This window comes from Oncorhynchus clarkii, chromosome 4, assembly GCF_045791955.1.
Source record: "Oncorhynchus clarkii lewisi isolate Uvic-CL-2024 chromosome 4, UVic_Ocla_1.0, whole genome shotgun sequence".
Taxonomy (NCBI): Eukaryota; Metazoa; Chordata; class Actinopteri; order Salmoniformes; family Salmonidae; genus Oncorhynchus; species Oncorhynchus clarkii.
Window position 1 is genome coordinate 14,598,029 of NC_092150.1, and position 18,320 is coordinate 14,616,348.

Consider the following 18,320-nt stretch of genomic DNA (forward strand, 5'->3'; position numbering starts at 1 on the left):
CGTCGGCGTGTGCGTTGTTGGCAACCTCAAGTCATAGAGCTACATTTTCTAGACTGAACATCTAATTGAGAACATTGATATGGTCCGACTCGTTAGTTTCTCTGTATCACAATCACCCCTTTAACTTGCAATAAACACAAGTAGATATAGTTTTGGACTCTAGACGGCTGCGTTTACACTGGAAACCAAATTCTGATATTGTTCCCACTAATTTATATTTTGACCACATCAGATCTTTTCACGTAAGCTCTTCTCCAGCTGATCTGATTGGCCAACAAACCAATTAGTGGTAAAATATCAGAATTGAGCTGCCAGTGTAAATTCGCTATCGCAATGGGGAAATCTAGCACTTTTGTTTCTATAATCTCACTTCTGTCTGCTCTCATTTGTTCTTGACATAACCCATGATACTGATATTTAATCTACGAAAATACAAAATCATTGATTACTGATCTTTAAAAGAGCACTATAGACAATGCTCATTGTTGAAGACAATGTTTATTATTAAAAAAAACGTGATTTATGAAAATAGTGAGCTAGCTAACCGTTTGCAGTTAGCAATCTGAATCACACACCAGGATAGGATTGGGCAGTACAGTGTATATACACAGTACAACAGGGTATTTGGAAAAAGCCACATGAGGGTTTTTTAATACCATCAAAACAGTTTAAAAAAATTATAAATGTGAATATTTTTAAGTAGATACCTGCAGTCAACTTGTGCAATGTTAGGAGATAAAGAACATTGCATTCTTCATCTCACCAGTCACATTATTATGAAGCTTACAGGCAGTACCCAGTCACGTGTTTGTTTACAAGCACACAATGACGAGACCAGAGCCTTGAGTGTCACTCACTGTTGTGCAGCATGGTGATGTATGGTGATGTACTTACATATGTATGGTGATGTACATACATATGGAACTCACAACTAAATATCTTATAACTATTAAGTCAGTCTGTTTTGTGTGTGTAGCATTTTTAGTTACTTGTATAGTTTAGGTCAGAAACTGTACAAAATGTTCACAATACGGTTGTTAGCATTTTCTATGGTATTTTACGTGTACTTGTTAGCATTGCTAACCTTTGGATTACAGCGCATCAGTGGGGTTTGAAAATAGCGCCCCTTGTGTTCAGTGTCAGTATTACAAACTATCCTGGAATGGCACAAGGCCAGTATAAAGTTAAGACAATCTGGATATCACCCCAACCAACATCAGGATGAACAATAACCAATTATTTATATTTTATTACATTTGAAATTGTAAACATTTGGTATAAAACATACATGTATATATAATTTCCTCTGGATCTAAAATAAGCAAATCATTTTTAGTATATTTTTAAGATTTTTGAAAAAGCCTGCTGATCAGGCTCGAATCAGAATACAGGAAATGTAACTTGTTAGCTATAGATGTCCTGATTTTCATCCATGGATCCATCTCAAAGGTTGCGTTTAGACAGGCAGCCCATTTCTGATATTTTCTTCACTAAATGTGTCTTTTGACCAACCAGATCAGCTCTGAAAAAGATATGAAAAGATCTGATGTGATTGGACTTTTGACCAATTAGTGGAACAAAGATTAGGACCATGTTCAGTTGCCAAACGTTCTTGAACGTTGCAGATAGAAAATGTAATGAAGAGCCGATTGCATTCCTTATTCTACATATCAGAGAGACATGTTTTATCTACATAGCTTTCCTATCTAAACGTTCCAAAACGTTCAATCCTGTTGAACGTGCCCCACAATTGGGCTGCCTGTGTGAACGCAGCCTAAGACCAGGAGCACATTCAGCAGGATTTAACATTTTGGAACATTCAGATAGAAATAGCTCAAACATGGCAATGTAGCTCAAACATGCCTCTGATATGTACAGTAAGGACTCACATCGGTTCTATTCATGGAATTTCTATCTGCAACGTTCAAGAACGTTTGGCAACTGAACATGGCCCAGTGAAGAAACACAACATTGCGAAATTAAAACAAACATCAGCAGCATGGCTGACAAAAACAGATTCATATTCACATCCAGAGGAAAAGCAACAGAGCAAAACGCTGGGTAGTGGTGAGTGGGTAGGAAACCCTAGTCTTGCTGTACTATATCTGTTGTGTCATTTTTGTTCATTTTGATGGGACGTTTTCAGTTATCCTCAAATGTAAACATTTAGGACAGTGGTGTAGCTGTACCGGCACTCCAGCTATCAGTTTGTTGATAACAGTGCAACAGTGTGATATCTCTCCAGTCCCTCCACTGCAAAGCAAACCCAACAAAGGCTTCTCTGTAGTCTAAGAAAAAGCTGTTTTAAATGGATGCCATTTATACAGTGCAGCAGCTGCGCTACTCATACATGCTCTATGCTGGTGGTGTGTGTTTTCCATAATCTCTCCTTATTCCCACTTGTAGATTTTGAGCATCTTCTCAGTGAGCGAGGCCAGGTAACTGCCCTGATTCACCTCAAACGGGCAGATGTCCAACACTGGGAGGTCAGCAGGCAACTTCTGAATCAGGGATCCACTCCCTGCATCCCACACCTGGAACAAAATTACATGATTAGAATCAATAGATCAATGTGAAGCTCTTGATCAGAGACTCCCGTTCTTTGCTTCACGGAAACATGGCTCACTCGAGAGACGCTAACGGAGTCGGTGCAGCCAGCTGGTTTCTTCACGCTTCGTGCCGACAGACACAAGCATCTTTCTGGTAAGAAGAGGGGCGGGGGCGTATGCCTTATGATTAACGAGATGTGGTGTGATCATAACAACATACAGGAACTCAAGTCCTTCACAATCAAATGTCGACCGCATTATCTACCAAGGGAATTCTCTTCGATTATAATCACAGCCGTATATATACATAGTTTGAAATGTTTCATCGACCTGTAATATAACCTTTTGAAGTTTCTGTCCGATGTAACACTGACCAGAATGAGCGTTTGGACACTTTAATAAGTGAATTGATGGAAATTGATGTAAAAATGTATCACTAGCCACTTTAAACAATGCCACTTAATATAATGTTTACATACCCTACATTACTCATCTCATATGTATATACCGTACTCTATACCATCTACTGCATCTTGCCTATGCCGTTCTGTACCATCACTCATTCATATATCTTTATGTACATATTCTTTATCCCTTTACACTTGTGTGTATATAAGGTAGTAGTTGTGGAATTGTTAGGTTACTCGTTGTTTATTACTGCACTGTCGGAACTAGAAGCACAAGCATTTCGCTATACTCGCATTAACATCTGCTAACCATGTGTATGTGACAAATTCAATTTGATTTGATGCCGTTTCATATTTTTCAAACTATCTCCAAACTGCCTCAAATCAGAGTCATATGCCTCTCAGTATTATTGAGTTCTTTCAACTACAAAACAGTTGAACCATTGATTCTTCCCTAATCGCAGCAGTGGGTGAAAGTTTAGGGCTCTATCTGTAATGACTGACACAATGTGCTCCCTCTCTCCATAGTGGACCATGATTTCCTTGACCCTGTTTTCAGTGCTGCATACAGATGTTCACAAAACAATTATTATTGCCAATGCCCACGATTCTGTACACAAGTGATACACAGAATTTAAATCATTGCCAGTCAATGCTCACCATTGTATACGTGTGAATACACACACACACACACACACACACACACACGGCTCACCATGGTGGAGTTAGTGGACTCGTCCCCGGCACAGACCAAAGTGGAGCCCTCCCCGGCTGGGCTTCTGAACACAGCGTTCTTGGTGAGCACTTTGCATGAGGAGCCGGCGCTGAAGGTCTGGACAGGGTAGCAGGAACACAAGGGCTCCTGGGCCGCATCCTGCTGTAGAGTCCTGTTCAGCTCCATCAGAACACAACGCAGAGACGGGTTGGAGCGCCCTGGGGTCACATGGGGTCAAACACAGAGACTGTCAGTCAAAATACTGCTGCTAGTGGTCAACACCGACCCCGGTCCTAGAGAGCTACTGGGGAATTCAAGCTTTAGTTCATGCCGAGCTTAGAGATATTAGAATCAATCCTGCAGCCAGAAGCCAGGACTACTATGAGAGTGGGCAGATTTCCTTTATCCAACAAAGACTCTGGCAGCAGTATCAAGCAGAATTGTAATCAGACAAAATATTTTATTTTTTATAAATGCCAACATATAATTTGTTCATTCGACATGGTGGGATCTTTTTGTGTCGGTAAAATTAATTGTGTGAGAAATGGCTGTGAAAACACTTAAGCGACATATTTTTTTTTATTTTTTTAAATTTTACCCATTTTTCTCCCCAATTTCGTAGTATCCAATTGTTGTAGTAGCTACTATCTTGTCTCATCGCTACAACTCCCGTACGGGCTCGGGAGAGACGAAGGTTGAAAGTCATGCGTCCTCCGATACACAACCAACCAAGCCGCTGCTTCTTTAACACAGCGCACATCCAACCCGGAAACCAGCCGCACCAATGCGCCGGAGGAAACACCGTGCACCTGGCCACCTTGGCTAGCGTACACTGCGCCCAGCCCGCCACAGGAGTCGCTGGTGCGCGATGGACACCCCTACCGACCAAGCCCTCCCTAACCCGGGCGACGCTAGGCCAATTGTGCGTCGCCCCACGGACCTCCCGGTCGCGGCCGGTTACGACAGAGCCTGGGCGCGAACCCAGGACTCTGATGGCACAGCTGGCGCTGCAGTACAGCGCCCTTAACCACTGCGCCACCCGGGAGGCCCCACTTAAGCGACATATTGATATAATAACCATCATAGAGTAAACTTGGAGTAACGCGATGATATGGTGTGTGGTCATCCCACTACAACTCAGGAAACCATGCAATTTTAGGTTACAGATAATATAAGTTACGATGAGCATAACAGGGTGGTGAAAGTGCACGGTGATGAGCTTGATGCTGCTTCCCAATAAATATCGAGGGTCTTATTCTGGTGACATGATGATGGCTGCCATTTGACAAATAAAAATAATCTTGCTCTTTTGTCTATAATAATATCATCATGTAGTAGGCTATACTCGCACTGTATCCGCACGCTGTTGGCTAGAGCACATGTGCCAAGACCAGAGTGGGCACATTCGCTATATAACGCAAACATTTTTGAAAATGCAATGAAAAATAGTATTTCCTATTTGGAACATGGGAATTAAACTGCAAAAGTTGTACACTACTTCATCACACACAACCTTTTATAACCAACAAAAAAAATCTCACACACACACACTCTGCTAGCACTTCGTGTTCGATTAGCTCTGAGTAGAGAAGAGCTGAACACAACCGGTTGCCAACAGTAAAACATTATGATGACACACTTTAGCTCCTTCTCTTTACTACAGACAGTGCTTCATTGTCTCTCACCTGGTCTGTAGGTGACCAGACAGTGTCTGCTCTCTGGCTCCACCTGGATGTCTGTGCAGCCTCCTGTCTCCAGGGGCAAAATGTGGGGTCTGTAAGTGGTGCCGTCCACCTGCTCCCAGAAGCAGCCCCCCTCCAGAGAACCTGCGATGAGGCCGCCGCACGGGAACGAGCTGGAGGAGGCGCGAGGCACGTAGGACAGGGATGCCACGGGACACCTGGGAGGAGCCAGAGGTCATGGTTTGGCCTTGTGTTTTTAAATCACACACTGTATATGTGTTACACCATGTGAAAAACATCACACACCATGTACATAACATTTAACCATCTTTGAGAATGAGTAGCAAACCCCAACTGCTGAAAATAAAATACCAATCTAACTTTTTCTGGTCAGATCCTGTGGTCCTGAGGAAAACCTCTGGGCCCTAGCTACAATGACTTCAGAAAGTACTCATACCCACGGACTTATTCCACATTCTGTTGTGTTGCAGCCTAAATTCAAAATGGATTTAAAATATTTTTCCCTCACCCATCTACACACAATACCCCATAATGACAAAGTGAAAACATGTTTTTAGATTCTCTCAAATGTATTGAAAATGAAATCCAGAAATCTAATTTACATAAGTATTCACACCCGGTGGGTCAACACTGTAGAAGCACCTTTGGCAGCGATTACAGCTGTGAGTCTTTCTGAGTACGTCTCTTGGAGCTTTGCACACCTGGATTGTTGATCATTCCTCGACAACCATTTTCAAGTCTTGACAGATTTTAAAATCAACTAACTCGACCACTCAGGAACATTCACTGTCTTTTTGATAACCAACTCCAGTGCGTGTATTTGGCCCTGTTCTTGTCCTGCTGAAATATAAATTCTGGTAGAAAGCAGACATCCAGGTTTTCCTGTAGGACTTTGCCTGTGCTTAACTCCATTACGTTTCTTTTTTATCCTGAAAAACTCCCCAGTCTTTAACGATTTCAAACATACCCGTAACATGATGCAGCCACCAACATGCTTGAAAATATGGAGAGTGGTACTCGGTAATGTATTGGATTTGCCCCAAAAATAACAATTACAGAATTACTTGAGTGCCTTGTTGCAAACATAATTAATATTTTGAAAAAATGTTATTCTGTACAGGCTTCTTCCTTTTCACTCTCAATTAGGTTAGTGTTGTGGAGTAACTACCATGTTGTTGATCCATCCTCCTTTTCTCCTATCACAGCCATTAAACTCTAATGGTTTTAAAGTCACCATTGGCCTCATGGTGAAATTGCTAGGCAGTTTCCTTCCTCCCTGGCAACAGTCAGGAAGGATACCTGTATCTTTGTATTGACTTGGTGTATTGATACACCATCCAAAGTGTCATTAATAACTTCACCATGCTCATAGGGATAATCGATGTCTGCTATTCCTTTTAACCCATCTACCAAGAGGTTCCCTTCTTTACAAGGCATTGGAAAACCTCCAGTCTGTTGAATGTGTAGGGTGCAGAGACGAGGTAGTCAATCAAACACTATTATTGAGTCCACGCAACTTGTGAAGCAAATTTTTACTCCTGAACATATTTAGTCTTGCAATAAAAATAGGGGTTGAATACTTAGGACTCAAGACATTTCAACTTTTCATTCATTTGTAAAAATTATTCAAAAACATAATTCCACTTTCACATTATGGGGTGTTGCATGTAGGCTAGTGGCAAAATCTAAATGTAATCAATTTTAAATACAGGCAGTACCACAACACAATGTGAAAAAGTCCAAGGGAAGAACACTTTTTGAAGGCACTGTAGGATATATAGATTAGAGGTCGACTGATTAATTAGGGCCGATTTCAAGTTGTCACAACAATCGGAAATCGTTATTTTTGGAAGACGATAGTTTTTTTTACACCTTTATTTAATCTGTATTTAACTAGGTAAGTCCGTTAAGAACACATTCTTATTTTCAATGACAGCCTAAGAACTGTGGGTTAACTGCCTTGTTCAGGGGCAGAACGACAGATTTTTTACCTTGTCAGCTCGGGGGATTCAATCTTGCAACCTTACGGTTAACTAGTCCAATGCTCTAACCACCTGCCTCACGAGGAGCCTGCCTGTTACGTGAATGCAGTAAGAAGCCAAGGTAAGTTGCTAGCTAGCATTAAACTTATCTTATAAAAAACAATCAATCAATCATAATCACTAGTTATAACTACACATGGTTGATATTACTAGTTTATCTAGCGTGTCCTCCGTTGCATATAAACGATGCGGTGCGTATCGTTGCTCCAACGTGTACCTAACCATAAACATCAATGCCTTCCTTAAAATCAATACACAGAAGTATATATGAAGTATATATTTCTAAACCTGCATATTTAGCTAAAAGAAATCCAGGTTAGCAGGCAATATTAACCAGGTGAAATTGTGTCACTTCTCTTGCGTTCATTGCACGCAGAGTCGGTGTATATGCAACAGTTTGGGCCGCCTAATTTGCCAGAATTTTACGTAATTATGACATAACATTGAAGGTTGTGCAATGTAACAGGAATGTTGAGACTTATGGATGCCACCCATTAGATAAAATACGGAAAGGTTCCGTATTTCACTGAAAGAATAAACATCTTGTTTTCAAGATGATAGTTTCCGGATTCAACCATATTAATGACATACGGCTCGTATTTCTGTGTGTTATGTTATAATTAAATCTATGATTTGATAGTGCAGTCTGACTGAGCGATGGTAGGCACCAGCAGGCTCGTAAGCATTCATTAGTTAGCGGGGTGCGCGCTAATAGTGTTTCAAATGTCACTCGCTCTGAGACGGAGTAGTTGTTCCCCCATGGATTTTTTGGAGCGATGGGTAACGCTGCTTCGAGGGTGGCTGTTGTCGATGTGTTCCTGGTTCGAGCCCAGGTAGGGGCGAGGAGAGGGACGGAAGCTATACTGTTACACTGGCAATACTAAAGTGCCTATAAGAACAGCAAATAGTCAAAGGTATATGAAATACAAATCGTATAGAGAAATAGTCCTATAATTCCTATAACAACTACAACCTAAAACTTCTTACCTGGGAATATTGAAGACTCATGTTAAAAAGGAACCACCAGCTTTCATATGTTCTGAGCAAGGAACTTAAACATTAGCTTTCTTACATGGCACGTATTGCACTTTTACTTTCTTCTCCAACACTTTGTTTTTGCATTATTTAAACCAAATTGAACATGTTTCATTATTTATTTGAGGCTTAATATATTTTATTGATGTATTATATTAAGTTAAAATAAGTGTTCATTCAGTATAGTTGTAAGTCATTATTACAAATATATATATATATTTTAATTTTTTGAAATTATTATTATTAATTTTTTATATATATATAGGCCAGTCAACTTAGTGTATGTAAACTTCTGACCCAAAGAAATTGTGATACAGTGAATAAGTGAAATAATCTGTCTGTAAACAATTGTTGGAAAAATTACTTGCATCATGCACAAAGTAGATGTCCTAACCGACTTGCCAAAACTTTAGATTGTTAACAAGAAATTTGCGAGTGGTTAAAAAACGAGTTTTAATGTCTCCAACCTAAGTGTATGTAATCTTCCGACTTCAACTGTAGGTGTAGTGGGACAAACTGTGGTTGAGAATAGACTAGCTGACCTATGACCCCTGGTCTGGGTATCAGACTTACCTAGAGCGTAGTGGCTGCAGCTCCTGGACATGTGTGCTGGTGTCTCTGGTATCATACACCAGCACAGAGCCGTTACTGAGACCAGCGTACACGTAGTTGTTGTTGTCCAGGCACCAGCAACAGCTCCACACTGGCTTACCCGTGTTGTACGTCTGCACCACTGTGTTGGTCATTAGACTGCAGGTGAGAAATAAATAAATAAATAAATACTGTCCTTTAAACCATCAGCGTTTTGTTTTCAATCTAGGTCTGATTGATTTTTGCAATCAAAGAATGTTCTACCTTAACAAGTGCAATGTTCTTCTACATCAGAGCCTGGGGCTATTAAGTCAACACCATTCTGAAATAAACTGTCCTGATAAATCTCTCTGCTTGGACACTGACTGACTATCTGTCTCTTGTGGTTGGTTACCTGGTAAGTTTGATGGTGTTGTCCAGGGCAGCAGAGAGCAGGAGGCTGTCAGCTTGTCTGTTGAATGCCAGGCCTCTGATCTGTTTAACATGGATGGGAACATACTGGCATGCCTTCAGATTCACCGTACTCACCTTCTTCACACCATAGCCTGGCAGGTAGACACAGAGAGAGAAGAGAGAGATCGAGAGCGTGAGGGAAGGAGAGAAATGATTCCAAGAAATGTCTTACAAAACTCAGAAATGCTTCTTGGGAGGTAGCAAATATTTCAGACAGTTGAAAATATGCCCTCTGATATTTTCAAATCTATGCAAAAATTCACACAGTTATTCCGTACTGAAAGCATATCAAAGCTGATCAAAGGTCTTACCGGGCACCAGTGTGGTGTGTGGGGAGGGATGGGAGGCCAGCAGGCAGCTGAGGGGTTCACAGTAGGACAGCACCCTGCAGCCCCCCGCCTGGGACAATAGCACGGCCTTGGAGAAGACGTAGTGGCCCCCCTGGGTGCTGTCCTGTCTCTGTGAGAGCCCAGAGAGAGGCACCCCGGAGTTCTTAGAGGGCCTACAGCCAGGCTGAGCCATCAGCGTCTTCAACTCCTGGGAGAGAAGGTAGAGAGTGATCCAACTGTTCAATGGAAGTCTGAGTTCAAGCATACCAGATGTGATCAACAAAACCTTGAAAAATCAAGATATGATTCATATCAAATGATTACAGCATGTTGTTCTAATCTACCTGATAAACGGGTGGGGGAGAGAAAGGGGGAGGGGGAATTACAGATAAATCAATGACAACATCAAAAGGAACAAAGTACCTGTATCTGCTTGCGTAGTTTCCCACATTCGTCTGTCATCACCTGCAGTTGTAGCCGGCACTGGGCTGACTCTAGTTCAGCATTCCTACGCATTGACTGCTCCTGCTCCAATGACCTGCACATATAACAAAGCAACACATTCAGACTCACTGGCTGTGTCCGAATACCCATACCAGTGTACTACATCCTTAAACTGCATAATATGCACTCATCGTGGTATACTCATCGTCGTATAGTAAAAAGTATGTAGTACGCCAAGGTCACAACGCGGTAGCGGCTGGTTGAGATGGTGAGGCGGGGCTGAGTGCGGGTGGATTTCTCCCAATTCAACAGACATGCATCGCATTAACCAGGCTGACAATAGCTAATTTGCAACTTGATTAATTCTCTAAGCTCTGAATAAAAAAAGGAATGGAGTTACAGGCCTACTCAGGCTGATTATAGGCAAACTATCACATTAGACCCACAATGCATTTGGGAAGTATTCACACCCCTTAACTTTTCCCACATTTTGTTACGTTACAACCTTAATCTAAAATGTATTGAATTATTTGTTTTCCTCATCCATCTACACACAATACCCCATAAAGCAAAAATACTTAAAGTACCTTTACATAAGTATTCAGAACCTTTGATATGAGACTCGAAAATGAGCTCAGGTGCATCATGTTTCCATTGATCATGTTTCTACAACTTGGAGTCCATCTGTGCAAAATCAATTGATTGGACATGATTTGGAAAGTCACACCTGTCTAAGATCCCACAGTTGACAGTGCATGTCAGAGCAAAAACCAAGCCATGAGGTCGAAGGAATTGTCCGTAGAGCGCGGAGACAGGATTGTGTCGAGGCACAGATCCGGGGAACAGCACCAAAAAATGTCTGCAGCATTGAAGGTCCCGAAGAACACAGTGGCCTCCATCATTCTTAAATGGAAGAAGTTTGGAACCACCGAGACTCTTCCCAGAGCTGTCCGCCCGGCCAAACTGTGCAATCGGTGGAGAAGGGCCTTTGTCATGGAGGTGACCAAGTACCCGATGGTCACTGAAAGAGCTCCAGAGGGGGAGAACCTTCCAGAAGGACAACTATCTCTGCAGCACTCCACCACATTCAGGCCTTTATGGTAGAGTTGCCAGACAGAAGTTACCCCTCAGTAAAAAGCACGACAGCCCGCTTGGAGTTTGCCAAAATGCACCTAAAGACTCAGACCACAAGAAACAAGATTATCTGGTCTGATGAAACAAAGATTGAACTCTTTGGCCTGAATGCCAAGCATCACATCTAGAGGAAACCGGGCACCATCCCTAAAGTGAAGCATGGTGGTGGCAGCATCATGCTGTGGGGATGTTTTTCAGCAGCGGGGACTGGGAGACAGGATCAAGGGAAAGATGAACGGAGAAAAGTAGAGAGAGATCCTTGATTAAAACCTGCTCCAGAGCACTCTGGACCTCAGACTGGGGTGAAGGTTCAACAACCCTAAGCACACAGCCAAGACAACGCAGGAGTGGCTTCAGGACAAGTCTCTGAATGTCCTTGAGTGGCCCGGCCAGAGCATGGATTTGAACCCGGTCAAACATTTCTGCAGAAAATAGCTGTGTAGTGACGACAATTTGGTTCCATTTCAACATATTTATTACTGAAACAAAAGTGCTGCAACATACAGTACCAGTCAAACGTTTACATCTACTCATTACAGGGTTTTTCTTTATTTGTACTATTTCCTACATTGTAGAATAACAACGAAGACATCAAAACTATGAAATAACACATGGAATCACGTAGTAACCCCCCCCCAAAAAAGTGTTAAACAAATCAAAATACACTTTATATTTGTGATTCTTCAAATTAGCCACCCTTTGCTTTGATGACAGCTTTGCACACTTCAAATTCTCTCAACCAGCTTCACCTGTAATGCTTTTCCAATAGTCTTGAAAGACTCCATCACTCTCCTTCTTGGTCAAATAGCCTGGAGGTGTGTTGGGTCATTGACCAGTTGGGGGAAAAAATGATAGTGGGACTAAGCTCATACCAGATGGGATGGAGTATCGATGCAGAATGCTGTGGTAGCCATGCTGGTTAAGCGTGCCTTGAATTCTAAATAAAATCACAGACATTGTCACCAGCAAAGCACCCCCACAACATCACACCTCATCCTCCATGCTTAACGGTGGGAGCCACACATGCGGAGATCAAACGTTCACCTACTGTGTGTCTCACAAAGACACGGTGGTTGGAACCAAGAATCTCAAATTTGGACTCATCAGACCAAAGGACAGATTTCCACCGGTCTAATGTCCATTGCTCGTGTTTCTTGGCCCAAGCAAGTCTCTTCTTATTGGTGTCCTTTAGAAGTGGTTTCTTTGCAGCAATTTGACCATGAAGGCCTGATTCACAGTCTCCTCTGAACAGTTGATGTTCAGATGTGTCTGTTGCTTGAACTCTGTGATGCATTTATTTGGGCTGCAGTTTCATAGGCCGGTAACTAATGGGTCTTCCTTTCCTGTGGTGGTCCTCGTGAGAGCCAGTTTCCTCATAGCACTTGAAGAAACTTTCAAAGTTGTTGAAATTTTCCAGATTGACAGACCTTCATGTCTTAAAAGTAATGGACTGTTGTTTCCCTTTGCTTATTTGAGCTGTTCTTGACATAGCCCTATTTGGTAAAATACCAAGCCCAGATTATCTTCTGTATAGCACCCCTACCTTGTCACAACTGATTAGCTGAAACGCATTAAGAAGTTAAGAAATTCTACAAATGTCATTTTAACATGGCACACCTGTTAATTAAAATGCATTCCAGGTGACTACCTCATGAAGCTGGTTGAGAGAATGCCAAGCATGTGCAAAGCTGTCAAAGGCAAAGGGTGGCTACTTTGAAGAATCACAAATATATTTGGATTAGTTTAACACTTTTTTGTTTACTACATGAGTCCATGTGTTATTTCATACTGTGTCTTTCCTATTATTCTACAATGTTGAAAATAATAAAAAATAAAGCAAAACCCTGGAATGAGTAGGTGTCAAAACCTTTGAATGATACTGTATATATATTAAAACAAATAACCTAAATGTTCAAATCAAAAGGCTATTGCATAGAAAACATGGACAGTCAGGTGCATCTCAAATTCAGCACCGCTGGACAGCAACATAACAAACTAAAGCACTGATCCTTGGCAATGAGATCAGAATGACTGCTAAGGCTTGATCCATAAATCAAAAGGCCTGACTAACATGACATCAGTAACGTCAGTACTATCCTGAGTTCCTAGTGCCAACACATTCACAAATCAAAAGATGTTTAGTATTTAGTTTAAAAGCTGACGAATGCCAAGAAAACAAGAAAACAAAAACCCTTCAGTTTAGCCTACAATGCAATACCGTGAACATTTTAAGGAGAACAAAAACAACTTTGCCTACATTTGAACACCACCGCAAAATATTTGCTATTCGGCCTCTTCCCAATTAAGTAGTCTAGTTTTGTTGTTTGACTACTTGAAGAAAACTAAGGCCTATCACTTGCAGCCCACCTCTCCCATGCATTGTGGAAAAGTGTGCATCACTCTCTCAACCGCTCCCTACACACAGCAGTGAATAAGGTCAAATCAAGAGGAGCTCAGCTACCTTACCTCTTCATATTCTCTTGCTCTGTGTTGTCCAAAGCCCTCAGCTTGCGTGCATACAGGAGGACGATATCAGAGCGCTTGGCCTTCTTGTTGCACTGCAGACATGCACAGAGCAGTAAAGGTCATTATAAGGACTAAACATAATCTGAGGGAATGTTTTCTTATCAATAAATTACATCATTGTCTGTATGGTAAGTTAATGCAACTGTATTTTAGCTGTTTGTGGCAGTATTTTTCAGATTTAAGTAATTCAGAGGGCATTTATTGGGTTTCAAATTATTTTTGACTGCTTGAGGAAATTCCATCTCCAGCACAGTCAATTTGGTACCAGTCATTACAGTGGAACAAGGAGCTTTTTGTCACCTAGGAGGGACTGCAAATACTGAGTACAGACCTTCCTGATCAACTCCACTCCTCTGCCCTCAGACATGCTGAGGCTGACAGACAGACATGCACACTGACCTGGGGACACTTGGCTCCCTGGCCCTGGCCCTTCACCCAGCGGCCAATGCAGGTGTAGCCGAAGAGATGTCCGCAGCGCAGGGTGGCCAGTCGGTGCTCCCCTGACGTGGTCCAGGGCTCAAAGCAGATAGAGCAGGTCTCCCCCTCCCCCTCATCACCTTGGGACGACCGAAGAGCCGCACCACTGGTGGCCACTGGGGCTGTTACACTCTTGAAAGGGGACCGAGAGAGCATGCCGATGGTACTACAGAAACTGCACTAGCTAGCTAATCATGGAAATATTATTCCCCTCCAAGATTCTAGGCCTATCACTGGCAATGAATGTGGTCTTACCTCAGGATTCACTTGATTTCCAGTCTCTGTCCTCGCAGCCTCTGTGGTTGCATTAGAATCTATACACAGGATAGACATGGTTAGATTTAACTCTTCATAGGTGACAGTCTAAAATGGCAATGCGTGGAACAGACTTGAGCTCGAGGTTGGTTTACCTGAAGGATTTAGGCCTTGCAGTGGCGTGGCTGCCACAGGAGGGTTCATTCCAGGGCTGGAGGGAACAGCAGGCTCGTCAGGGTTGTGAGGGTCTACTGGCCCTGTGGGGTCTGCCTCATCCTCCGACTCGCTCGACTCTGTGGTATTGCCAGAGTCAGGGTTGGCTGCAGGGACTCGCAGCAGGAAATCTAGGAAGCGGCTAGCAGAGGGAGAGGTCTGGGTGGGGTAGAGCGCCCTGACGCCTGGCCTTTTATCATACACAGACAATACAGGAACAATAAATGAGTTGGTGAAATAGGTACTCAATGAAGTATACAATGTCGCCAGTACAGTTTAGAGGGAGTGACTCCAGTCCAACCAGAACTACCTGGCTCTCCGCTGCCTCCGGACTGCTGCTGTAGTGACCCTGTGCCCAATATGACCCTCCATTCTAATCCTGGGCCCAACTTGACCCTCCACTCTGATTCGGTTCTGACTGAACGCCCAGGTGGTCGGGAGCCGTGGTGGGTCTAGGGGAGCCGCGTCTGCCTCGTCCTCAACCTCAGTTTCGCTGCCAGAGTCAGGGATGATGATAGGGGGCTCTACATTGCCTGCCATATCATCTGGTTCTGGTTCCCTCCTGGGGACTCCCAGCTGCAAGTCCACCTCCATCGCCTCCATTTGAAAAGCACTACGTAAAATATATTGTTATTATCATCCTGAATTTATCAAATAGAAACTTGTTTTTGTTGTAAAAGATTTTCCATTTGGAGTAAACGGTTTCTGTTGCACAAAAAAATACAAATAAACGATTTGTAACAGAATCTGCGTAATGAGTACAATACACCCCTGTAGGGCACACAATGCTGCCTGGAGCCACATAGCTAGGGTGACAACAAAAATCAGGTTATGTACAATGCTTTCAGAAAATATTCACCCCCTTGACTTTTCCCACATTTTGTTGAGTTACAGTCTGAACTTAAAACGTATTTAATTGTGATTGTGTCACTTATCTACACACAACCCATAATATGGTAAAGTGGAAATGTGTTTTTTGAAACCTTTACAAAATCATAAAAATTGAAAAGCTGAAATGTCAAGTCACTAAGTATTCAACCCTTATGTTATGGCAAGCCTAAATAGGTTCAGGGGTAAAAATTTGCTTAACAAGTCACATAATAAATTGCATGGACTCACTCTGCTCCCCAATCGAACAGTGAATTTCAAACACATATTATGCAATAGTTCTCAAAGGGCACCTATTGGTAGATGGGTAAAAAAATAAAATAAAGCAGACATTAACTATCCCTTTGGCCATGGTGAAGTTCTTAATTACACTTTGGATGGTGTATCAATGCAGTCAGTCACTACAAAGATACAGGTGCCCCTCCTAACTCTGGAGAGGAAGGTAGCTGAGGGATTTCACCGTCAGGCCAATGGTGACTTTAAAAGTTACAGTTTAATGGCTGTGACAGGAGATAACAGAGGATGGATCAACATTGTAGTTACTCCACAATATATGTTTTACCCCTTTTTCCTCCCTAATTTTGTGATATCCAAATTGGTAGTTACAGTCTTGTCCCATCGCTGCAACTCCCGTACGGACTTGGGAGAGGTGAAGGTCGAGAGCCATGCGTTCTCCGAAACACGACCCTGCCAAGCAACACTGCTTATTGACACACTGCTCGCTTCACTCAGAAGCCAGCCACACCAATGTGTCGGAGGAAACTCTGTACAGCTGGTGACCGAAGTCAGCAGGCATGCACCCGGCCTACCACAAGGATTACTCCACAATAGTAACCTAATTGACAGTGAAAAGAAGGGAGCCTGTACAGAACACAAATATTCCAAAACATGCATACTGTTTGCAATACAGGACTAAAGTAATAATGCAAAAAAATGTGGCAAAGAATTTTTACTTTTTGCACCAAATACAAAGCATTATGTTTGGGAAATTCCAATACAAAAACATCACTGAGTATCTCTCTTCATATTTTCAAGCATGGTGGTAGCTGCATCATGTTATGGGTAAGCTAGTCATGGGCAAAGGCATAAAAAGAAACTGGATAGAGCTAAGTATACAAAAATCCTAGAGGAAAACTTGGTTCAGTTTGCATTCCACCAGAAACTGTGAGACAAATTCACCTTTCAGCAGGACAATAACCTAAAACACAAGGCCAAATATTCACTGGAGTGGAGTTGCTTACCAAGAAAACATTGAATGTTCCCGAGTGGCCTAGTTACAGTTTTGACTTAAGTCGGCTTGAAAATCTATGGCAAGACTTAAAAATTGCTGTTTTTAGCAATAATCAACAACCAGAGCTTTAAGGATCGTTTAAATAAATGGGCAAATATTGTGCAATCCAGGTGTACAAAGTTCTTAGAGACTGACCCAGAAAGAATCACAACTGTAATCGCTGCAAAAGGTGATTCCAATGTGTATTGACTCAGGGGATTGAACATTTATCTAATCAATATAGTGTTTATTTCAATTTGTATATTTTTTTTATATCTTTTTTCCTACCAGGTTGAACGAGAATTTTGTGTAGATCGTTAACAAAAAAAAAATGACAAAATCCATTTGAACAAACCTTGGAAAACGTCAAGGGCTGTGAATACTTTCTGAAAGCACTGTAAGCACTGCATGCAACGCTAACTAGTTAACTAAATTGCCACGCAACGTTACTTGAAAAATGGTTAACACAAGCTAAATTGGATGGACAATCTAACGTTACGTTCATGATAAGACCAGTTATGTAAATTAGAATATAGTAGCTATGTAAGGTAAATGTTAGGTGACAATTGGCACAGTTAATAGGTAGCCAATTAGCAAGGTAACAATGATAGCTAGCCAGCTGCTAGGAAGTGCAAAACACAAAGCGGGATTTTGGAACTAGCAGTCACCGTAACGTTACATTGAGACGGAAACCGAAGGCCGCTCTGCTAAGTAGCTAACTACTGTAGTTACTTGAACCCGTAAACATCACCATTAGCTAGCTAGTTACGGTACATTACCGATGTGGATATTTCGTGACCGTCTCAAATGTGATCAATGAAAAAGTACGGAGTTTTCATATATAGCTAGAGGCTACCCTTTGGAAATAACCTCCTTGCTAATAAACTAGCTAGCTAGTTATAATGCTAGCTAGCTCCACTCAGATCAGTCTGCTGCTTGCTGGGCAGTGTAAATTAGCAGCTCGCCTCTTCCTACCTTGAAAATTCGCGTTTTACCAAAACGATCCTTGACAGTGTCAAACTTCGTGAGTTACCATGACAAGCTAAATTGTTAAACTACATTACTCTTAAAGCATGACATTTGATGTAACTATAATCCGTTCCTAGTTTCGTTGCTATCTCCGTCGTCATTTGGAAGGCTCGAATATCCCCGCCAGTCTTCAATGGCCCGCCCCATAATGTTTCAACACCACCATTGGTGCGGCGCCAGACTACTAAATATCATGCTAATAAATACTGTCCTGAATACTGTAAATTGTCACTCACAAACAAATCGCTTCATTATTAAAT

General features: G+C 42.1%; 1 protein-coding gene across 2 annotated transcripts; it reads right to left on the reverse strand.

Annotated features, from left to right (window-relative positions):
- Positions 1-1,231: 1,231 nt before the first annotated feature.
- LOC139406480 (E3 ubiquitin-protein ligase rfwd3.S-like) lies at positions 1,232-18,163 on the reverse strand. Of its 2 annotated transcripts, XM_071149109.1 has the most exons (13): positions 18,007-18,163; positions 15,184-15,486; positions 14,816-15,063; positions 14,661-14,719; positions 14,328-14,537; positions 13,869-13,960; positions 10,248-10,362; positions 9,807-10,032; positions 9,437-9,587; positions 9,025-9,201; positions 5,357-5,571; positions 3,672-3,889; positions 1,232-2,534 (listed from the first exon to the last, which is right to left on the reverse strand). In XM_071149109.1, the coding sequence occupies exons 2-13, from the start codon at positions 15,474-15,476 to the stop codon at positions 2,391-2,393; spliced, it is 2,148 nt and encodes a 715-aa protein (XP_071005210.1). In that variant the 5' UTR covers positions 15,477-15,486; positions 18,007-18,163; the 3' UTR covers positions 1,232-2,390. The 2 variants fall into 2 exon arrangements, with proteins under 2 accessions (XP_071005210.1, XP_071005209.1); XM_071149108.1 differs by lacking the exon at positions 18,007-18,163 and having other exon boundaries at positions 2,186-2,534; positions 15,184-15,614.
- Positions 18,164-18,320: the final 157 nt, after the last annotated feature.